General features: G+C 39.6%; 1 protein-coding gene across 2 annotated transcripts in view; it reads right to left on the minus strand.

The window, feature by feature from the left end:
* LOC124615796 (dystrophin-related protein 2-like) overlaps positions 1 to 17,728 on the minus strand; it is a 103,719-nt gene extending 85,991 nt beyond the window's left edge. For both annotated transcript variants that reach the window (XM_047143925.1, XM_047143924.1), the window contains exons 1-2: positions 17,517 to 17,728; positions 15,246 to 15,376 (exon numbers count right to left, since the gene is read on the minus strand). In XM_047143925.1, the coding sequence (XP_046999881.1) occupies positions 15,246 to 15,375 (130 nt within the window). In that variant the 5' untranslated portion in view covers position 15,376; positions 17,517 to 17,728. The remainder of the gene's footprint in view (positions 1 to 15,245; positions 15,377 to 17,516) is intronic.
* Between the last annotated feature and the right edge of the window lie 7,424 nt (positions 17,729 to 25,152).

Genomic DNA, 25,152 nt, shown 5'->3' on the forward strand with positions numbered 1-25,152 from the left:
GGATACCAGTTGGAACATCATAACAAAAACAGGAGAGAAAGGTAAGGGAGAAGGTGGGTATCACCGGGCATCTGTATGCGATGGTAGTCATCCCACTTGCAACCATCCCATCCCTGCTCTAGTGTAGGCAAGGAGTTAAAGAGCACCCCCTATTCAAGAGAGTGCTACCTCTAAAATAGAAAATAGGGTGCAGAAGAAAAGGAGACAGGCTAGATCTAAACAGCGAGCTTGACAAGGAGGTAGGCATGAGGGTTCCCCAGAATCAGATCGCAGCGGGAGATGCCCCAATCCCAACTATTGCACTGCTCCCCTGGAGGTAGCTTAAAACCTTACATCTGAAAATAAAAACCACTTGGATGGAGAAAACAGAGAACAAGTTCAACATCCGTGAACAGTCTGCCAATATTTGAAGCAAATAATTCGGAATGCCATTTCAGCATGGAGGGCCAGAAGGCAGGGGTGTTCCAGAGATGACATACAATGACCTATTCCTTCTGGGAGGAAGACCATGCAGCAGTAGTCTCCTTGATTTGCAGAGTTTATTGGAGGGGCAGCAGAGTCAGCAGAGGTCTTATTTGCACCCACAGGTCTGCAACAGAGATTCACATAACAAATTGGGTGCAAGTAATCACTCCTCTAAACAAATGATTGGCCAGTCCATTTCTTTGGATACCACATGGCTTCAGGCCCTCAGAAAGCCAACCAAGCAGTCACTATGACTAAGTTCAGCATGAATGTCATGAATGGCAGAGACCACAGGGTGACAATAGTAACATTGGACAATGGCCTGAAGACTCTTTATTGACTCACTACTTACTAAAACATGGTCAAGTGAGGCCACTTTATTAAAGTGGAGGGCTCTATTAATGGTTATCAGCTTCGCTGTAAAAACACTACATGTTCTGGGTAACAAATGGTGTTGCCGACCTGCATGGAATGTAAAAGCATATCCTGTGGTATCCACTGCTTTAGAACCTGAGGTGTTTTTCTTGTTGTGGATTGATTCCAAGCGATCGATATACTGCAAGATGCCAAGTCTTTACTTGTTCCCTGTAATAACAGTTACCGTATTTTCCGAATTTCCCAGTCATCATCTTGTTTTCTCTTGATGTTGTGGTCCTGCTATGCAGTCCCACAAATTTGATCGCTGACTTCTTTCCCAAATGCTGAGGGGTATGGGCTATAAGAGAGTTGTTTAAACCCACCACAAAACACAATTTCTGCAATTCTTCTATATTCTAAGAAGTTTTCAACTCGCAACAAGTGATAATTAACAAAGCTTTTCAGACAACATGTTCATACATGATGCTTCAGTGCCTGACCAAGACCTAAGTTTCTACTTAACTCAAGTTATCATGACATAGGTTCTATGTAACTACATTCATTTTTCTGAAACTTTAGGACCCTGAAACAGATCGTTCCCAATTTTTAACTTGGGCACTGTTTGTTAGATGAGCCCATCCAACATAGCAAGGTCGTATCACATCGAACACAAAAAGAATCGGTTTTTAATTGTCCTGAGGCCAAAAATTGCATAAATAGCAAAATGACATCAGTTTCTGTTGTGAGACTAGTGCAAGGCACGTTCAATATGCAGCCCGCCATATTATGCAACAAGTTGAAATGGAGAGGTACCACGTTACACAACAGAACGGAGTGTCTTCGGGGTCATATCCAGAATGTGCTGATAGTTCTGGCATTTCCGAAATGCCTCTGCAGCAGCTGGTTCACTGGCTGTGCATCTGCGAAGGACTGCCACCTTGCATAAAAATCATCCTACCCATACATCCACATTGCTGAGTAGTTGGAATGATGTTGGTGGGAAAAAGACACTTATAGTGTTTACCAGTGATGGTACATGTAATAGGCCTCGCATTCCTCATCTCCTTGAAAAAAAATACAGCCTTACAATACGCAATGCCGTCTACCCACACCACACAGTCACCTTTGCACAATGAAGTTCTAGAGCAAACGTTTGTCTCACTGGCACCGACAGCATGAAGCAACTCCCGAATCTGGGTAATTTTGAATGGATGGTAATGCAGGATGTTTTGTAGAACTTTATGCACAGTGCTCACAAGCGTTTTCAATGTTCGGTCAATTCCCCTTGCACTGCATGTATGCACACCACCACTTGACCTTTTCTGCAATCCTGTTGCCAGATCTTCTGCTGATGTCAGACTGTTTTCACCCTCTGCCACATTGCACTTCAAGAGCACCTGTCTTTTCGAATTTCATAATTTTCTCCAGACCCTTGGCAGAGGTTGGACCAATGCCTTCTTTCATACTGGAACTTCTGCAGAGCTACTGGTGCACAGTCACCGTTCATGTAAAAGAGCTTTACCAGCAGTGCATCATCCTTTATGGACACAATTATGTTAGGCATCTCAGACACAAACTGAGGAACAGCCATGCATCACGCGTCTGTTGGTATGCATTTTCATTCAATTTTATTTTGTTCCATTTGTTTCCCCTTGCGTCAATAATATGCTGTGCATTGAAATCCCCAAATTTGAGAAAAGGGGGTCAAAAGTTTGGTTTAAGGTGGACAACTACAGGTAAGTGACCCATCTGAAGGTATGTAAATGTTGCAAATGGTCACTGCTGAGGTCATTTGCACTTGCAGCACTATTGCTTCCATGTACAAACCATTATACAGACCCCTCCAGATACCCTCTCATAGTCCTGACAGAACGCGCCATACAGCATTGGGGAATTGTCATTGGTGAAGCATGTTTCTTGGAGAGCAATGCAAATTGCAGAATACGAGGAGATAGGGAGGTGTAGTGCCGGCAGGTGATAGTAATGACCATCACAGTTCCACTGAATGATCACATATCAGGTATCCAAGGTTAGGTGTGAAGGGGCCAGTACAAAGATCTATACATGAAAAATTTGGGGATGGATGAAGAGTGGGCCACCCTGGAACCCACAGGTCATGATTCCTTCAGCCATTGGCTGCTGTCGGGCCACAAGTCTGTGGGTTACTAAGTAGGGGAGTGCCAAAGGGAGCACTGTTACCTATAGATGCCGGAGGAGGTAAATGCTCCTCCAACTGGGTGCAGGACGTAGTTCCCGAGGATGGGGGCTGTGGGAACTGCAAGAGAGGAGGGCAATGGGAGGAGTGAAAAAACTGAGGTAGTTGGAGTGATAGCTGGGCCTCCCCATAACTGGAAACCATGCCAACAGGTTGTGTGCATTCATCTTTTTTGTGTGCCTCAATATATAAGTGGCCAACAGATTTATATCCCTGTGATTTCTTGTATTTCTTGAAGATTGGGCAAAATTATGAACATAGGGGATAGTGTTCTGCACAACTGACAGACAAAGGTGGTTGTTCACAAGTACTATCTTCGTGGTGCAGTTGTCCGAAGTTACCACATTTTCAGCCTACCAAACAGCGAGATGACCTATGACCAAAGTGCAGGCATCAGAAGCACCTAATGGGCAGTGGGATATATATTTTCATGTCAGACCTGTGCAGCATGACTAACTTTTTCTGGGAGGACATTCCCAACAAAGGCTACGATAAAGGCGCCTGTATTTATTTTATTATCTTTAATACCTTTTTGGATGTATCGGACAAAATGTACGCCTCGACACTTAAGGTTAGTCTGTAGCTCCTTGTCTGTCTGGAGCCTAAGGTTTTGGCGGAAAATGATTCTGTCACCTGTATTCAAAGTCTTGTGTGAGGCAATCGTTACTGTTGTCACCCAGATGTTCACACCTGAAGAGCTGTAGAAAGTGCAGCAGAGGAGGCTACAATCAATACCGAACCACTGCACCGTTTTCTCAATGACTCAACTTCTCCAAATTTATGTACTGTCTGTCCCACAAAAAATAATGGCTCTGCTGCAATAGAAGCATCCCCATAAGTTTGAGTACATAGTAAGTATTAAATAGATTGTTTCACTCCTAATTGTCTGGCTTGTCCCTCTTTCCACGGGATAGCCAGGCTAGGGGAAAGCAGTATGGTTGAAACTACCCAGACTGAAATTTCTATACATGTCTAATGAGATGACCAGATCATAATGGCCCTGATTTGTTGTAATTTAATATGTTTCACATGCAAAAGATTTGCCCTGATGCCACCTACTCCAATCAAGGACTGGGCATCAACTACTTGACATGTGTGGGGAGCTAGCAGTTCAGGCATGCGCAGTGTGAGCCCTGTGTTGTCAGGGGCTCAACTAACAGGGCACATAATGACCCTACCACATCAGAATGGCTGCCATGTTGGCTCTGAAGTGGAAATATGAGCCTATGCAGGTATTGTGTGCATATGATTTTCAACACTGAATGCAGCAAACACTTTTAAGGTGTTGTTCCCCAGTTGGTGCACACAACAGAAAAAATTGTAAAAATTACTTCAAAAAAAAGGAGAACTATTTTATGCAGGATTCTGAGGAAAGACCACTTGAATCAGTAGTTTCGAAATCAACTGTTTTTTGGAGATACGTGAATGACGCTTTCATAGTGTGCCCCCATGAAGAAGATAAGTTAATGGAGTTTTTACATCATCTTAACTCCATTCATGAGAACATTCAATTTATTATGGAATTAGAGAAGATGGTTGTCTCCCATTCCTGGATGTTTTGGTCAGATTGAAGAGTGACGGCTCTTTGGGACATTCTGTTTACCGTAAATCCACTCACACTGCTCAAGTTGCCATTACCCATCTCAAACCGTGAGTATGCTCAAAACCATTGTACACAGAGCCCTTACATTGTCAGATGCAGATAGATTACCTAAAGAGCTTGCACATTACGGGAAGTGTTCAGAGACAATGGATATTCGACCCGGAAAATTAAGAGAGCATTCTTAGCTAAAACCATGAACCGGGAAGTGAATAAAGAGAACATGCCAGGAAAGTCCCTACCTCTTCTTCCCTTCATTGGTAACATTTCCTTCAAAATAGCAAGAGTGCTTAATAATTTTCAAGAGAAAGTGATTTTCCACCCACCTTCTAAGATTTCAGATATTTTGGAATCAGTGAAGGATAATTTGGTATTGGGGAAGGTGGTAATTTACAAAATACCTTGCCAGTGTGGTATAGGACAAACAACACACACCAGCAACACCTTTTTGGGACTCCATTATAAAAGAATCTGTTGGAAAGCCCAAAGCGGAAAATGAACCACGACAGTGGCTACCAGCTGGATAATGCGTGGAATCGTGCCGTCTCAGAGATTTGCTCCAGATGAAGACACCCAAATACTCCAATAACTATGGCGAGCGACAACACTGAAGACAGCTGATCCTTGCAGTTCCACCAATGAGGGCGCTGCCACCGGGCGGTGTGGTCCTTCTGTCTCCGTGACTCTAACGAAATATTGTGGAATGAAGTTTGTGAGAACCAGCTGCCACCGCGGAATCTCTTTGAACATTTGAGTCGCCGGGAAAATTTTAAATTTCACATCAAACATCTTTACGAGGAGGAGAAGGCCTTACATGTAAGAAGTTTCGACAAGCAATGTGATAAAAGAGCAAAACTTTTTAAGTTCTTTAAGGTTTTTAATGACATGCTGGGACCCTGACATTATAACAAAATTTGCCAAGTGACACATTTTATTAAGACGGCCACTGCATGGAAGACAACTGGGAAGGTGAGTCGTGCTACTGTGAAGAAGAGAATTTGTTATACAAGACAAAGGCTGGATGACATTTCAGAAGAACTATTCCATCTACATATGAAGAGTGCAGCACTTCTTCCTCCTGTATCACGGGACTAGATCGATGGAGTGACTTCAGCCAAGTTTGATTGGGTATATACGGATGCAAGTTCTTGGCAGATGTCAAAATTTGATCATATGCCACAACAGTCATCGCTACAGGGAATAACTGCACGACATTCCATTGTTAACATGACTGAGGAGAATTTGGACAATGCAACACTGCCTGTTTCGGGTAAAGAACTCAATATTGCGCCCATGCCAATCACAACCCTACAGCATGTGTGCAATGGAAGAAGACATGTACATTCCTGAATTCTTCCTTGTTATCTCCAGAGACACAAGTGGTTAAGAACTCATGGCAGCATACCACCAAGACTGTATGGCAATCCTAAGGTGCACAAAGAAGGTCTTCCTTTACAGCCTATAGTGAGTAATATTTACACCCTATATATGATTTAGCCAAACATCTTGCTTTCTTGCCGAGACCATTGGTCGGCAAATTTCCACATCATATATGGAACTCTGCCAATTTTATCAACAGACCTCCACTTAAGTAGTTCGGATCTTCTACTGAGTTTTGATGTAGTATCTCTTTATACAAATGTACCTCTTGCTGATTCCTTGGCCTAATTGGTAAACAGTTTCAGCCGCACATCACTGGTTTGTTTCGACATGCTCTTTCCTCAATCTATTTTATGTTTAGCCAAGAATATTTTGAAGACTGACAGTGTCGCCATGGGCAGCCCCTTGTCTCCCTAGTGGCTAACTTTTTTATGGAGGATTTTGAGGAATGAGCACTTGAATCAGCAGTTTCTAAATCAACCGTGTTTTTAAGATGCATGGATGATGCTTTCATAGTGTGGCCCGACTGAGAGGATAAGTTAATGGAGTTTTTACATAATCTTAACTCCGTTCATGAGAACATTCGATTTATTGTGGAAATAGAGAAAGATGGTTGTCTCCCATTTCTGGATGTTTTGGTTAGATAGAAGAGTGACAGCCTTTGGGACATTCTCTTTACTGTAAGCCCACTTACACTGATTTGTACTTGCACTCCTCAAGTTCCCACCACCCATCCCAAACCACGAGTAAGCTCAAAACCCTCGTACACAGGGCCCGTACATTGTCGGATGCAGATAATTTATCTAAAGAGCTTGCACATTTAAGGACAGTGTTCAGAGACAATGGATTCTCAACCCTGCAAATTAACAGGGAATTCTCAGCTAAAACCATGAACCAGGAAGTGGATAAAGAGGAGAATGTGCCATCAAAGCTCCTAGCTTTCCTTCCCTTCATTGGAAACATTACCTCCAAAATAGCAAGAATCCTTCATAATTTTCAGGTGGAAGCGATTTTCCACCCACCATTCAAGATTTCATACAAGATGGGATCAGTGAAGGATAATTTGTTATTGTGGAAGGTGGGAATTTACAAAATACCTTACCAGTGTGGTATGTCCTATATAGGATAAAGAACACACACAGTAGAAGGACGCTGCACAGAACACAAACGTTGCACTCGCCTTCTGCAACCCAGCAAGTCTACGGATGCGGAACATTGTTTCTCCAACAGACATTCAATGGACAAAATTGGATACACAAAAAATCTACGCAGCAGAACACACACATACAAGACAATTGTAATTGGCAATTTTGTCAATAATTTATCGTTTTTGTTGGGACAAACTATGGAGTATGACAAAAAATTAATTTTGGCCACAGTAACACCTTTTTGGGACTCCGTTATAAAGGATTCCATTGAAATACGCAAAATGGAAAATCTAATGAACTGCCACAGCGGCTATCAGCTGGATAATGTGTGGAATAGCACGATCTCTGAGATTTGCTCCAGACAAAGATGCCAGAATACTCCGACAACTGTGGCGAGCGGCAGTGCTGAAGACAGCTGATCCTTGTAGTTCCACTAGCAAGGGCGCTGTTGCCGGGCAGTGTGATCCTTCTTTCACACTGCCTATAACACATGCGCGGCAGTACTATCACTGCACTGTATAAGGCAGAGCTGAGAAAGTCTTTTATGGCTCTCCTGTAGATGACTGACAGGTGTCCAGTTGAAATATCGTGGAATGAAGTTTATGATGACTGGCTGGATTCCCAGAATCTCTCCAAACATTAGAATATTCCAAGAAGGGAAGGCAGAACTAAGAAAATAGTGGGGTCGACACCAAAGACTGGCACAAAGAGAAAGAGAGCGAGAGAAGGAAGGATAGTAAGACATGAGAGATAGCAGCACAGGAAAGGACTTAGGTGCTCCGGTAGCTTGGAACCCTGTGCTCACCAAGGACATACTCACAGAAGAGTTGTTAGCTCCCTGAGGGGTTGCTCAACTTGTTCCTGTTCCAGACATGATGAGTTATTTGATCATTAGTAGATTTATTCAGTACAGTTTAGCATGAATCTAGTTTTTAGAAATAATAAATTGTATTATTTTTGTTGTTTACCGACATGATGAGTGTTCTCTTTTAGAATGTATGCTTAAGACCCAACATTACGAGCACAAAATATTGATGAGCATCACCTTTTCTCACATGAAACATAAGGAGTTTATTCTGCAGCTAGCCATTAGGTAAAAAAAAAACAGGGGAAGATGAAATCAGCATACACAACTTAATGAAGAAGAGGAAGAAATGACACATTAGTACATACTAATAATACAAAAATTATGTAATAATTTTGGAAATAATGCTGAGCTGAATGAATAGTAAAGGTGTATGTAAATGAACAAATAGGAGGAAAAATACTGTTACACAAATTCACTGTCAAAAACAGTTTATAACATTAGTGTGATTTTATCCAAAGTTCAATATAATCTGTTCTTGCCATTCTATGAATGTCACACTCTCTGCTGTTCTAAATTCAAATGAAAAATTTATGTACGTCATAGCTACTGAAAGGAGAATTCAGTGTCTATTCTTTGTTGAGTTGATTCTAACTAGAAAAGCAAAGCCCTCACACCTGCAAAAAGATATGTACTTCAGTCTCATAGAAATACTTTGCTATTTTCCAACACAAGCAGAACATTTTGCTTCAGCAACAGTTGCAACACAATTTCTGTGGCTTAATTAACTTCTTGAAGATTTTAGAATATCTGTAAAACCAACAGCTTTTAAGACACCAAGACATTCATACTCCTGATGGAACAGTAGGACTGAAAAATGTTGATATTTAGAACAATTTCACACATCAGCTGCACAATATAAGACAGATGAATGTAACGTATATAAGTTCCGAGGAACAAGTGGATGAAATACTGACAAAAGCAGTTGTGTGTGCACTGTTTCACAGACTGTGTTTCAGTAAGAAACTAGTAGCTGGGAGAGAATGGATTTGTGTATTGCAAAACTGAGTGTTGATCCATAATATATTACATAAACTGTATTTCATGGCACCCAAAAAGATGAATCTCTGGGATGTAGAAATAAGTCAAAGATCTACATTATTTAAGTGCAAGACAACAAAATGACTTAAGATTATAAAATATTGCTTTGCTTAAGTTCTAATGTTAATTATATTACAAAGAAAAAGAAAAAAAGAACAACCTAGGAGTTTCTGTTAAGATACTCTTCACTGTGGTAGAAGGATTGTCTGTGATCAAGACAGAACTGATACACCATCCGTCACGCAGATACAGTTAATACCACAAGTATGTTGTGTCTGTTATTCCACAGTATTTTAACTTATGCACAAACACATCACGGTTCACACAATTAAAAGATTTCAGCTAAATCATAAAATATTTTCAACAGTAATAATTTGTGACTGATAGATTCTTGTATTCACAAGTCAAAAGGAAACTATTCATGTGACAGAATTTTCATAATCCAAACTGTTTCATGCTGAGAATAACTTCCTGTATTAAATGTTTATAACTTCTACAGCACTCGTTCTTCTTGAAAAGTTTTGGAAGCGTTTACAAAAATGAGACAAGAGTTTTGTTTTACCTTCTTTTTTGTGAAGTAGTTTGTACTTCAGTATTTTGGGAAAATACCACATAAAAAAGGTCATGGCTAAGGATTTCCAAAGGGAAAATTAGAATTATGTACTTGATTCACATATTGTCAAGCACTAAAAGTGAGAATTTTACTCATGAACCCTTGAACTGCATGTAAACGGATCACTGATCCAGTATTTTTTCCCTTCTAAAACTGAAATTAACATGCCACTTATCTTGAAACAATATATATGACTGCTTGTATGTGGTCTAAGCACTCCGTCTTCAGGCGACGAGTGGCCTACTGGGACCATCCAACCGCCGTGTCATCCTCAGTGGAGGATGCGGATAGGAGGGGTGTGGGGTCAGCACACCGCTCTCCTGGCTGTTATGATGGTATTCTTGACCGAAGCCAATACTATTCGGTCAAGTAGCTCCTCAATTGGCATCACAAGGCTGAGTGCACCCCGAAAAATGGCAACAGTGAATGGTGGCCTGGATGGTCACCCATCCAAATGCCGACTACACCCGACAGCACTTAACTTTGTTGATCTCATGGGAACCGGTGTATCCACTGCGGCAAGGCCGTTGCAAGGCAGTCACAAGAATATTACTATATTTGGACCACTCTGATACATTATGCGTTACTAAAAAAACAGTAGTCTTAATTCACTAGCACTTTTCACATTTCCATTCCCTTTCCCTGCAAGGACACTGATTCGCTCTCTCTTTTTCCTACAAAGCTGTGAGTGTACATTGAAAATGTCACTGCATGTCCAAGTCCTATTGGTGTACTGAGAATGCCACAGTTTATTTGGTCCATTGCAGTGAATGACTGGCCTTTCTCATATTAATTCTAAGTTCTACAATAACAGCAATGTCAATGAAATGACTCTTTTTGAACTGTAGACTTCAGACGTTTTGGTCTGTGTCATTGTGTTCACTGCTGGGTTCCAATTACATAAACAGAAACTGAGTCAGTATTTAAGGTCGTTTCGGCAAGACAGAGTAGCAGGGACAGGTTAAGCCTTTTGTTGATTTCTATTATCAATCATTAGAATAATCATGAGTTGAAAAAACTAAATATTCACAAAGAATTAGTCTTCTATATGCGCTGCTCTGCAGCTTACAAATACAAAAAATGTCGCATTAATATTAAGAAAGGATAGACTGCCGCTTACACACAAATGACCACTGTCTGCTGAGGCCTCAGTCTCAGTTTAGCAGTCTCTTTGTTGTACCTGTCTCCTACCCAACATTTCCACTACATGGTGAATAGCAATCTATCCTTTTCATAATGCTGTCATTACTCCATCCTCGATTTTCCATTGTTTAAATATTATGTAAAGTTGATCAATACCGTACTTTCATTTTTTCATTCTATTCTACTATCTATTCATTCTATTCTACTATCAAGTATACAACCATCTTCAGTGCCTTCTTTATATATTCCTATTTTAGCATGTGCCAAAGACATTTCGATGATGTGCCTTTGGCAAAGAAATGCTCTCCATACCCATAGATTATGCATGTGTATTCTTTACAATATGAATTTGTGTCAACCAATAGGGTCAAGCAAAGTATGTGGAACTCCCCTACCCCCTCCCAGCTGTTAAGATGGATGTATTTGAAATAAACCATGTTTGCAGAGGGCATGTTGGGAATATGCACTGCCACTCTCCAGTGTGGGATGTTCATGCTTATAAATTGTTTGAAGTGATGTTAGGGATTCACCGGACTCCACATGTGTTCTTTGTGAGAATAATATTGGAAGATTTTGTGGTGGTTTATTAATGAGTTATTTTAATGTTGGCACTTATGGGAAACAGATGTGTTATTGGGTCTGGAATTATTAGTGCAGTGTGTTGTTTATGGTTGGACATTTAATTTTATATTTCTCTTTTTGTTAGTTATGGACACTGAAGTTCGCTAGTAGGTCCCTGCATGTCACAATGAGGGATGACATGTCAACTATGAATCAGTTCCTACAGTTGTTCAGTTTAATTGCTGAGTATGTGAAGTATCAAGTTTGTGAAGAAGGTGTAAGACTGATTAAAGTTGCTGCATTTCTCAAAAGAATGAGCAGTGTATATGGTACTGTCAGCAGGACAACATATGGCGCTCTATATAGACGGATTCCTGACAGTCTCTGCTGGTCATTCAAGAAACTGTGTTGATGACATATTTTTGCTATCACTAGGTTGATGGATATTGAGCTGTGGTAAAAATTGCTGCTTTGATGAGCGCGCTGCAGCGCGTTGTGTGAAGCAGTCGCCCTCCGTTTCTGGCGGTGGCGCCGCTGTGGCAATCGCAGCTTTGGTGTCTCCCTTTGGTGGGAAAGGGGAAAGGTTGCCCGTTCACATGCATTTAAGGGGCGCTACGAGCTCGCCAGTTGGTCAGTCTCTCGTCCCCAGCTTACTAGTCTCTCGTCCGCATTTGTTAGGCAGTTAGTTTCTGAGTGCTAGTATGTCTGTTGTTCGGATCAACCTTTAAAGCCGGCAAAATGAGTCTTTCCATTCCGCCAGTAAGAGAACTCAGCGAGTGGTCGCCTGGTCGGGGCTTAGTTCCTGCATCTGAGTCTGCGTGTTAGGCCCCCAATCTGCTCGAGTTTGCTCAGGCAATGGTCATTACTGGTTGGATCGATCGGTTGGTCGGTCACGCACTGAGACACAAGATGACTTGTCCGTCTTGAGCATCAGCGCATGTGAGGTCGCCACGTGAGTCCAGTGGGCTGCAGTGTATAGCGAGGGGTAGTGACTTTGCGGTCGACACGAGAGCAACAGGAGTCAACCCACGGCTGGTGTGAGCTGCGACGCAGTGAGATGGCAGATCGGCGCGCCTTCCTGTGTCTGTTGAAGCGACTGGCACCGGACGGTTCGGGAGAGCGGTTTGGGGGTGCTGTGCCAGGTCTTCTCGAGAAATCGCAGTTTATTAGAAGTTAAGTGATTGGTGATATGTTGTTTGATTTACTCTTGTTAAATTGTACTTGTTTTCTTGGCGAGGTCACCAGCCGTTTTGCTTTGTGGTTGTCCCACCATTCTTCTCTGTTTGCCCACCCGCGGGAAGGTGGTTGTTTATAAATTGGGTGGTCCGTTTTTCCCTTGTGGAGTAGGGGCGGGTTAGAGCAACCTGCAGTTCAGTAATTCCTTATCAATCTACCGTACATTAGTAGCTGCCTCTGTCATGTTTGTCAGATTTTGTGTGTTAACGAATTTATTGCTTGGAGTGTAACGGCCTAATACCTCAAATACGTTTAGATCTTTGGAAACTTTGATATTATTGCCTATGATCTTGAGAGGCGGTATCTGTGTACTGTAGAGCATCTTAATTATTGTTTGGCCAACCTTGTAGAATTTTATAAGATTGCATGTCATGGGCTTTTATTTAAATGATAATTTTAGTATACAAAGTTGCCACCCTTTCAACGAAGATTTTTCTTAGAAGTTAAAATCAAGTTGCATCTTTGGTGGCAAGGTTAGTATTTTAATTGTTAGTGTTTTGTACCATTTCCATCCCTCCGACAGGGGGGAGGGTGCATAGTTTGTGTGCTTGTGTAAATTGTTAAAACTCTTAGTTTAAAGTAATATGGTGCGTTGCAGATTTGCACCAGTGTAGTCTTTCAGAGGCTGTTGTGAGCAGTTGTAACTATGGCAGTATCAAAAGGGAGTGGCAAGGTTCTCTGCCTGAAAGCCCATACAGTCAAAACTTGTTTCTTTCTGCCTCTAAATAAATTGTAATTTTGATATTTACAGGGTGCTTTCTGATTGTAATTTTAAATCTGTTTCTTTTAAAAAATGCTTTTAGGCACTATTAAAGGGAATAAAATTCCCATTTGTTAAAAGGAATTTGCTTGTGATTTCATCGATTACTCCCTGGCAACTACTTCCATGCTTACATAGTGTTAATGGTCTTGATGAATCACTAGTAAATAAAATAAATTCTTAAGAGTATTCTTTCAAAATAAATCACGGTTCAGATATATTTGTCAGCTGACTTTTGTTGGTAGGTATGGTTTTATTTTTTTATTGTAGTAAATATGGTATTTGTGTTTACATGCACAATTGTGTGTTTTTTGTAATAAATTGGTGTTAAAGCAATTTTTTTACAAACTTTGGTTTGTATTGTTAATTGATGGTACTTAAGTTGTATTGGGATCAGTAGTGTAGTGTTGGCAGAAGTGCCAACACCGTGTTGCTGAAGGAGGCCGAAATGCACGCTTTTAAGCTCACGCAGATTGGCGTGAGGTCTGGAACAGTTAAGGGAATTAATAGTAGCAAATACGTAGTTGATGTAATACTTAACTTTAATCCATAATTGGAGAACATCTCTCTTGACTGTACATGTTTTACATAATAAATATCAATTGAATACGGCGCCTTGCTAGGTCGTAGCAAATGACGTAGGTGAAGGCAAATGAGAGCGTATTTGTCAGTGAACCATTGCTATGGACGTCGGCTGTACAACTGGGGCGAGTGCTAGTAAGTCTCTCTAGACCTGCCGTGTGGCGGCGCTCGGTCTGCAATCACTGACAGTGGCGACACGCGGGTCCGACGTATAATGGACCGCGGCCGATTTAAAGGCTACCACCTAGCAAGTGTGGTGTCTGGCGGTGACACCACAAGTAGGTACTATGGAATTTGTTTTAGCTACACTACGTGCCATTAGATTATTAATATTAGTTATACAATCCAAGTTTCTGTTTTGTGTTACCACAGTCTTCAACTAAAGTATTAAGTCACCAGATTTGTCAAGTTGTGTATGGTTTATGGATTTTGTTTGAGCTATACGGGTCAAGTGAAGTTTCTGTTGGCAGGTTTAGGAAGTATGTGTGGGTTCGTTGTATCTTATACTTTGTTCGAGCTGTAAAAGTAAAGTGAAATTTCCAGCACCTACATTTTTGGAGCTTTGCGGCATTGTGGTCATAATTTTATTGTGGTTTTGTTGAATGTTCGACTGATGATTTCGTATGCTTGATTTTTGCATATTTCATTTGGTATGTCTTAATTATTACAATTGTCATATACCTAGTCTGCCGCCAACCCCTAATTCCCACAGCTATTAGTTTCATGTTATTTGGCACTATTTGTGTCTGTTCACATTTGTAATGACTGATGAAATGATTACAACATTCTACAAGCTTGATATTGTGGGGTCTTGATGACATCATCAAAGGTCAATGCGGACTGGTGGTATCTTCATTTATCCCCAACGAATATCATGGTTGTATAAAACTCTTCTTTTACACTTGAATATACTGTAGCGGGAACACAAATGTCAGTGATTCTTTGTGATATATGTCAGATTATTATTAATTAGAACATTCCAAGAAGAGGTGAAGTCACTGAACAATAGAAAATGTTTATAAAGGTCATAAATTGAAATGACATTCCAATAAGAATCAAACAGAAGTCCTTCAGGCTGTCAGCCCTCACAGAACTTAAATTTTGATGTATGAAAGGTAGTATTTACTTTAGATAAATGTTACAAGAAACAAGGTCATAATTATTTTAACTACCAGAGTCCTTAAATTCCACATTAACTTCCATATACCATCAGTATTAAATTAATTGAAAAAAATTCACTTCTTTCTAACCACTAATCAAGTGAAACATATATTTTTACCTTTCAGTGCCTTTTGAAGAATTCTTAATTTTGCTGCTGTGCGATAAGCTGTATACCTAACAATGTTACACTCATCCAGCATCCTTATTAAATTATCATATTCGTCTTTGTAGGCCAGATTATCCCCCATCCTGAAAATAAATGTGTAACATGAGAATTGCAGTAGCCATGCATAACAGAATGAAGCAGTCTTTCTCTAATAGCTGTATCAAGTACTCACGTTTGCACAGCCAATACCAAAATCACTTTTATCCTTCCCTAATATTCAATATTTGTTCACAATAAATTATTCATAAGTGTACCACATGCAAAACTAAAGATAAGGCTAAATAATATAGACGTAATCATAGAGCAAATGGGGAGATTTTCTTAAAATTCACATTGTGTCACCACCTTCATACAACATCAGGGCCAGATAATTTAATGTTGTCTTAAAATAAGAAAGATTGCTCATGATTTAAACACAAACACAATACCAACATCCAGCATATTCTTTCAGGAAGACAAAATGAAAATTGTAGCCTACTCAAAACAATACACTGAAAAAAAATGCATATCATTGAGAATTTTTCCTGGAAGGGTTAGATTAAATTGGATACACAGAAGATTCCAGAGATTAACATCGAGGAAATCCTCATGTCAGAAAAACTAAAATACTTGCATATTTACAAAAGAACAGATAGGCCTAACTGTTAGCCTATAGTTTTTCATTCACATATTAATTACAAAGATTACCACAAATAGTTAAAAATATGCACACTAAAGTGAATGAAACACTTCCAGATGTGCTGTGGCCAAGCACTGTACAAAAGCAGTTTGCAAGGCTTACTTGTGTACATCACTTTGTTGCAGGCAAGCTGTGTCAAAGTCATATCGCATAGAATCTATGTTACGCGATAGACAATAAATTCATCAATTGATCCTGTTAAGAAATTCCAGTCAACTGAACCTATCGATACCTTTGCCGTCATGCAGATATGTAATGAAATTCATCAATGCAGTAAAAAAAGTTGCGATCAATAAACCCTTCAGTCTCCTCTTAAACTGTACTTTATGGTAGCTAACATCTTTATGATTCCTGGCATGTTATTCAAATGTGTGTTCTGAAAAGTGGGCACCTTTCTCGCTCAAAGTAAATGAATTTAAATCTTTATGACAATTGTTCTTATTTATGGTATTTTTTCTGTGAACTCCGTTTTGGTGTGAAAGAAAGATTTGCTTATGGCAAATTACATTATACTACGTATACATGTTTCATGAAAACTAGTAGTTAGTACAAAGCCAGTTCTTTAGACAGATTCCTGCAACACATTCTTGAGTGTACACTACAAATAACTAATATTAAGTGCTTCCCGACATAAAGGAAACTCTGGTTTTGGGAATGTAAATCTCGAATTACCGTCAGGATTAATGCTACTGAAGTAACTTTTTCTATAAGGAATAGTCAACTAAACCAGACTATTCCACTGAATGGTATCTCTACAGCATATGTTACGCTGACCAAAACCCAATGGTTGGTTTGAGCACAACTAGGCATAGATCTACTGCTGGTGGTGTACTCTTTATCTTTCTCTGAGTTTTAAAAAAAGTAACAGTTGTATTTATAGTAGCATTACAAAGCAACATATACTCAAAGTAACAGTGAAACCTGGCATTTTTCATATTAAAAAATCATTTCTGCGGGTGACAAAAGTGGTAAGTGCAAGAAAAATACCCGGGACCGGCTGGGATCTATAATCTGGCACTTACCCGCAGAGTAATCAAGGGGTACTACTACTCCTCTAATATGCTTGGTACACTTAAGTAGCGCTCAGCCATAAAAATTCATAGTGATAGAGCTGAAAGTTATAGAAAAGTTCTAAAGCGGAGATCTTGTGAAACACTGCAATTACTAGGCGCAAATTTTGAGGTCCAAACACACAAAAAAACTGCAGGCAACGTAAATTTGTAACACTCAAGCCTACGACACGGAAACACCTTGAAACAGGGGAGGAAAGTTACTACTAGTAGTTTATAATACCGACTGTGATGAACAAAAAATATGTCGATACTGTTATACGTAAACCGTCATGAGAAGTCAACCAGCAAATAACAGTGTAGTCCAAGAGGAACTGGTGACTTACTTCCGCGACGCAGCAGGTGTATTACATGGAAAACAGTGTTTTAAATGCAGATCTGAATTCATTAGACTTTTTTGATATGTGTATGTAACAGGTGTAAAAGATAACACCGAACTATTCATGAGATCTTGAAACATAATTAAATAATTACCTTCCTGTTTTGATGTCAACACCTCTTGTCAACGTATTCCCCGATTTATTCCTACACTCACGGCTGCAAGTTTAATCCGTTGTTTAAGGTTCCACTATATCAATCAACATATATTCGCTCATTTGCACTCCCCACAACACACAATAACAATTACAATAACATTTAGTAAACAAAATTTAAATTCATAAATATTGGCGGCAATTCAGATATTTAAAAAGACACGCCAAAGATACTGTCTCAGCAATTATCTACCTTCGATTGGTCGAAAACGTCTTCGATCAGTACTATATTGACAAAGGCAAATGTTTTTAATTCCGACAATTCCTCATATATACAGAATAAAACAGTTCTAAGATAGGGGAGCCAAAATTGATCCAGAACGAGGAAATACAGGGAAGCGCTGTTTTCAGTATATCGTAGCAAATACGCACCACAGTAAAGCCGTATCCCCACATACAACAAAAGTGACACAACAGTAAGTGGTATGACGGCTGATACGTCAGTGGCACCGTGTGTTGCTGTTTCCAAGCGCACCTGTCAAAATTCAATCACAGTGCTTTTCAATACAGCTTCAGTTCCCGTTATTCGTAAGAACTGCGCTGTCGTCATTCGGGTTAAGGCGTTAGAACTGAGCCAAGGATCTAGTAAGAATAAGAATGGAAGTGGATTTTACTCAGAAATAACACACTGCTATCAAATTTATGATGGGAGCAGTACTCGTAAACGAAGACCCAGAAGTACAGTTCTGGCTCGAATAAAAGTGACACTTCGACATTTGACGTTTGCCTGTCGCATTTCCAATTTTTGTGTATGTACCTCTTTCATTGATTTTACGATCAATTAACTTAACTCGGGATCATATTACGTTTTCTCCTGTTTTCAGCTCTGTAGAGCAATACCGATGCCAAGAGGAAGTGTCCGCATAACCTGCATTTTACTTTAATTTTTGAGTATCTTTCCGAATAGCAAATTCCAATTTTGTGGCACTTCATTGAAATGTATGAGAATGTAAGACACGTTTTTATAAAACAAATCTGAAGATGTTCATTATACACCGAAGCCGGTAGTCTGATGACAAAAAATTGTGATCATAGACATAAGGTAAACGAAATTTAATGCAAGTTTCGCTGAGTCCTCTCTGCCTTGGTGAGGGAGCACAGAGAGTTTCCTTTACCTTTCGTGGCACAAAAGCAGAATGAACAAGCTAAGAAAACTGTATGAATGTTTAGTGGCACATTGCTATGCAGCCTACGTACTCGGTTGGCGTGGCTGATGTAGAAACGGAGAGGCATTTTATTGTCTCGTCAATTCCTCGAGAGACGCTTCTAGGAGCTTCTGGTAGTTTTTTCTCTGCAGAAGTGCGCCAAATAAGGTGTATTCCTACATGCTGTTTCTAGAGTGACTGGTCTGTACCATAGCGCAGAAAAGTGTGACAGAAATTGGTCGACGAGGACTGTGAAAAAATGCGGACGAGATCTCGGTTTGGTCACTGGAGTGAAGACAGATAACTTTAGGGATAAACATGTCAGCTTTGGAGGGACAAACAATACAGTCAAGATAGTTTGGGGGTTGCTGAAGCTGCAGTCAAATATCCGTATAATTGTATACAGCTCAGTCAGATTGAGTTGGGATGTTATAGAGATTATGAAGAATATTTTCACTGCTGGGCGTGGTCAGATAACTGTTGGGAGTATTTGGTAGTACATTCAGTGCTGAGGTTCTCAGATAAACTTCGGGTGTTGCAGAAATCAGAGTCTTGCAACAGATGAGTGATGGATGTCTGCAGAGGTTGCTGCCATATGGAGCTGTTACAACCTGCACACTGAAATGGTAAGAAACACCCAATTGTAAGTATGCTTAATGATGAGTTGTGGACCCTGGAGTAATTGAAAGAATCAATAGTATTTCAACTTTATTCTTGTGAAGAATAATTAAATAACAAACAGTTTAGAATTATTATTTCAGTTCACATGAGCACCTGGTATTTACTTACAGAAATACTTGGTTCCAGAATGGTCCATTCTGTAATTAACCACCGAAACTTTAATTAGCGGAGTTCTAACTTCCTTCCTTCATTTTGTATCACACTGTCTGAAGCATTCTTTGCTGAAGTATCAAGTTTCACTTTCGTTTCTCATAGTTTCCTTTAATGGAGCACATCTTGTGTTTGCCTGATTAAGATCCCCTCCAAATGTAGTATCCATTTCCTCAATGCACAGAATACACCTCACACTGGTCTTTCTCCACTTAGTTGTCACTTAGTTGCGAATGTGCACAGGACAATTAAATGCAGTTAGTTTCCATTCTTTTACTGTTAAATCCCATGTCAGTTGGCGAAGAGAATGTTAATAAATATTGTAGTTTGCAATGGCTTTTTAACATTTACCAATTTCCCCATCCTATGTACCTGTAATCGGTAGTACAAATCAGAAAGGTACCAATTGCATGCAACGCTCTGGTAATCGTCATCCTAAGGCTGTACCGAATTAGTGTTACCCTGCATAGGGTAAGATCAAGACCTCTCTCTTAAATTCGGGGCTTAAATGATTCATTTTTCTGTGGATATAACCTGATTTAGCTATTGTACTTCTGGTTAACAAACGATTCCAAATTATATCAGAAAAGCTTGGGATATTTGATTAGGGAACATACTGATATACTCATATAGGCCAGGAGCGATTAACTGTTAAATACTCAGATGATGAGTCCCATACTCCTTTTACAGAGCGTAGGGGAGCGACGCGGGAGACCTGCGCCACCTTACTAGGCAAGGTCCTAGTGGAGGTGGTTTGCCATTGCCTTCCTCTGACCGTAATGGGGATGAATGATGATGATGAAGACGACACAACAAATCCAGTCATCTCGAGGCAGGAAAAATCCCTGACCCCGCCGGGAATCGAACCCGGGACCCCATGCTCGGGAAGTGAGAACGCTACCGCGAGACCACGAGCTGCGGACAGAAGATCTGTCAATTATAGGACCTAGACATCTCCCACGATCTGTTGTTGTTGTTGTTGTGGTCTTCAGTCCTGAGACTGGTTTGATGCAGCTCTCCATGCTACTCTATCCTGTGCAAGCTTCTTCATCTCCCAGTACTTACTGCATCCTACACCCTTCTGAATCTGCTTAGTGTACTCATCTCTTGGTCTCCCTCTACGATTTTTAAACTCTACGCTGCCCTCCAATACTAAATTGGTGATCCCTCAATGTCTCAGATCATGTCCGATCAACCGATCCCTTCTTCTAGTCAAGTTGAGGTACAAGCTCCTCTTCTCCCCAATTCTATTCAATACCTCCTCATTAGTTATGTGATCTACCCATCTAATCTTCAGCATTCTTCTGTAGCACCACATTCGAAAGCTTCTATTCTCTTCCTGTCTAAACTATTTATCGTCCACGTTTCACTTCCAAACATGGCTACACTCCATACAAATACTTTCAGAAACGACTTCCTGACGTTTGAATCTATACTCGATGTTAACAAATTTTTCTTCTTAAGAAACTCTTTCCTTGCCATTGCCAGTCTACATTTTATATCCTCTATACTTCGACCATCGTCGGTTATTTTGCTCCACAAACAGCAAAACTCCTTTATTACTTTAAGTGTCTCATTTCCTAATCTAATACCCTCAGCATCTCCGGACTTAATTCGACTACATTCCAATATCCTCGTTTTGCTTTTGTTGATGTTCATCTTGTACCCTCCTTTCAAGACACTGTCCATTCCGTTCAGCTGCTCTTCCAAGTCCTTTGCTGTCTCTGAGAGAATTCCAATGTCATTAGTGAACCTCAAAGTTTTTATTTCTTCTCCATGGATTTTAATACCTACTCCGAACTTTTCTTTCGTTTCCTTTATTGCTTGCTCAATATACAGATTGAATAACATCGGGGATAGGCTACAACCCTATATCACTCCCTTCCCAACCACTGTTTCCCTTTCGTACCCCTCAACTCTTATAACTGCCATCTGCTTTCTGTACAAATTGCAAATAGCCTTTCGCTCCCTGTATTTTACCCCTGCCACCTTCAGAATTTGAAAGAGAGTATTCCAATCAACATTGTCAAAAGCTTTCTCTAAGTCTACAAATGCTAGAAACGTAGGTTTGCCTTTCCTTAATCTTTCTTCTAATATAAGTCGTAGGGTCAGTATTGCTTCATGTGTTCCAACATTTCTACGGAATCCAAACTGATCTTCCCCGAGGTCGGCTTCTATCAGTTTTTCCATTCGTCTGTAATGAATTCGCGTTAGTATTTTGCAGCTGTGACTTATTAAACTGATAGTTCGGTAATTTTCACATCTGTCAACACCTGCTTTCTTTGGGATTGGAATTATTATATTCTTCTTGAAGTCTGAGGGTATTTCGACATTCTCATACATCTTGCTCACCAGATGGTAGAGTTTTATCAGGACTGGCTCTCCCAAGGCTGTCAGTAGTTGTAATGGAATGTTGTCTACTCCTGGGGCCTTGTTTCGACTCAGGTCTTTCAGTGCTCTGTCAAACTCTTTATGCAGTATCATATCTCCCATTTCATCTTCATCTACATCCTCTTCAATTTCCATAATATTGTCTTCAAGTACATCGCCCTTGTATAGACCCTCTATATACTCCTTCCACCTTTCTGCTTTCCCTTCTTTGCTTAGAACTGGGTTTCCATCTGAGCTCTTGATATTCATGCAAGTGATTCTCCTTTCTCTAATTTTCCTGTAAGCAGTATCTATCTTACCCCTAGTGAGATAAGCCTCTATATCCTTACATTTGTCCTCTAGCCATCCCTGCTTAGCCATTTTGCACTTCCTGTCGATCTCATTTTTAAGACGTTTGTATTCCTTTTTGCCTGCTTCATTTACTGCATTTTTATATTTTCTCCTTTCATCAATTAAATTCAATATTTCTTCTGTTATCCAAGGGTTTCTACTAGCCCTCGTCTTTTTACCTATTTGATCCTCTGCTAGCTTCACTGTTTCATCCCTCAAAGCTACCCATTATTCTTCTACTGTATTTCTTTCCTCTATTACTGTCAATTGTTCCCTTATGCTCGCCCTATTTGATGCTCTGCTGCCTTCACTATTTCATCCCTCAAAGATACCCATTCTTCTTCTACTGTATTTCTTTCCTCTATTACTGTTGATTGTTCCCTTATGCTCGCCCTGGAACTCTGTACAACCTGTGGTTCTTTCAGTCTATCCAGGTCCCATCTCCTTAAATTCCCACCTTTTTGCAGTTTCTTCAGTTTTAATCTACAGTTCATAACCAATAGATTGTGGTCAGAGTCCACATCTGCCCCTGGAAATGTCTTACAATTTAAAACCTGGTTCCTAAATCTCTGTCTTACCATTATATAATCTATCTGATACCTTTTAGTATCCAGGGTTCTTCCATGTATACAACCTTCTTTCATGATTCTTGAACCAAGTGTTAGATATGATTAAGTTATGCTCTGCGCAAAATTCTACCAGGCGGCTTCCTCCCACGATCTATACAATCATAAATCGTAATAAATCAACAAGTACCTTTCAGTATCACATCCTCAGAAGTACAATTTTAGGGTTACTTTGTGATGTATTGGATGTTGAATCCTGTAAATTCATTTAAAAGCTAATATTTTCACGGCTGCACCTACATTAGTTAAATAAGACAAATACTAAAGATATTCTGGCCCAAAATTTGGAATTATGTTTTCTGCAAGTGCACAAAAAGACATTACAATTTTGTTGGTGATTGGCTATATATGTGCCTTTATTAACAGTTACAGTCAAATACTGCCACCAGAAACCTTGTTACTTCCTTTCTCAAATTTAATGATCAGGCATTTAGTACATTTATGTCTCCAGTAGTGGAATCAGACTGCCAGTATTGCATTAATTTTCATCATTTGTAGAATTAAGTGAGTTGCTGTGAACGACATGTCACTTTTCACTATCAACTTAATTACACTTGCTTACTCACACACAGATCTTATCCATAGATCAAACAGCAGAAATATCATATATTCTCACCACATAAATGGACCATTTTGTCTTGATAATTGCAATGCCCAAATCTTTAGGTTCCAGAAACTTTAAGAGTCTTGTTAAATGTAATCACTGATCCAGGCATATATAATTCTAAATAAAAACAGATACATCACGTCATCAACATTGCTTTGTACTCATCACGTGGAATGTAATCCTAAGCAACACCATTTCGTTGTCATTATAGCTGGGCACTTACTATACAGCACAAAAAGATATTTTTTTGTACTGATGAAGCACTGTAGTGAAATTATTTTCATCCAACTTTCTCAAATTATCTCACTTATGTTTTAAATTAAATGCAAATATTTTAATATGAAGTAGCTGCAATTATACATAACATTGTAGAATATTAGGATCCACTAATCATTAAGGTGGTGGGTTATTCTTGTATAATTATTATGATTGGAAATAAAGAATTTTTCTAAAAAAAATTAAATGCAGGATTTTTTTCTAAACATGCTTAAACCAGTTTTCAATATAATTTATTTTGTTTACAATGGGATTATACATTTGCTACACCATTTTCAGAAATCAATCTTCTTAGATGCCAGGTGGACCTGCAGCCACTTCTAGAAGATTTTAACACTTTGTCTGATGTAGGCCTTGCAATGTTTATTATAGCTTTTGCAATAAATGAATCACAAATGGAGACCATCCACAATTTCAAGCATTGCTCAAACTTCTGCATTGGTAGCACTTGCGTTTCTGTTTTCATAAACAAAGTCGCTCTTCACACAGCTCGTTAAACTGTATAATTTTAGACATTTTTAGGTACTGTAAGAAATATGCATGACAAAATTATTGACACAAAAACAAAAAAAAAACGATGGTACTTTGAAATTCAGGTAGAAGATGGCAGTCGAAAAACGCGAGAAGGAGAGTGGCGTCACAAAGTTAAAGCAACTTTAACCTATGTGGCACTGCTAAAAGTGGCATCACTGAAGTGGTGCCACAGGAATTTGATTATAACCACATGCAACTTTGGTGATGCCACCGAGTGGTGACCAAGTGGCATCATTTCTCTCTCTCTCTCTCTCTCTCTCTCTCTCTCTCTCTCTCTCTCTCTCTCTTTGCATGTAGAAACCAAGTGTAGTTGTTAATGTTCATAGATTAATTTACATTAGATGTCAATGGAATGGAATTGATGGATAGGTGTACAGTGATCGTACTTTCACTTAGCCCAGTACTGTTCAGTGAAAGTGAAACTGTACGATACCCATCTGTGATACAAACAATCAGACTATAGTATCAGAATTGAGGAACTAGCAATGGTAAAATTTATTAATGGCCAAGTAAACTTCATAACAAATGTTATTGATAAAGTGTGTATAGTTTAGAAGTGAAACAACAGAAAAATATCGCCATAAATTTCAAAACCTCGACGTTTACACTTACAAACACATTAACAATAGTTATGTGTGTTTCATCATTTCTTTGTCTACTTGGCTGACATTGCTGTGGGAATTAAGGGCGTGCCACTGTTACCCACTGAAATCTTTCCATTACTGACTGTTGTGACACCACCAAATTTAAATTCAACCTTTGCCATTTTGCTTCAGTTTTTCTGCTTTTATTTAACTTAAAATTCATTCACCTGTCGCAATATGTTCTTTTCATTTC

This window comes from Schistocerca americana, chromosome 5, assembly GCF_021461395.2.
Source record: "Schistocerca americana isolate TAMUIC-IGC-003095 chromosome 5, iqSchAmer2.1, whole genome shotgun sequence".
Lineage (NCBI taxonomy): Eukaryota > Metazoa > Arthropoda > Insecta > Orthoptera > Acrididae > Schistocerca > Schistocerca americana.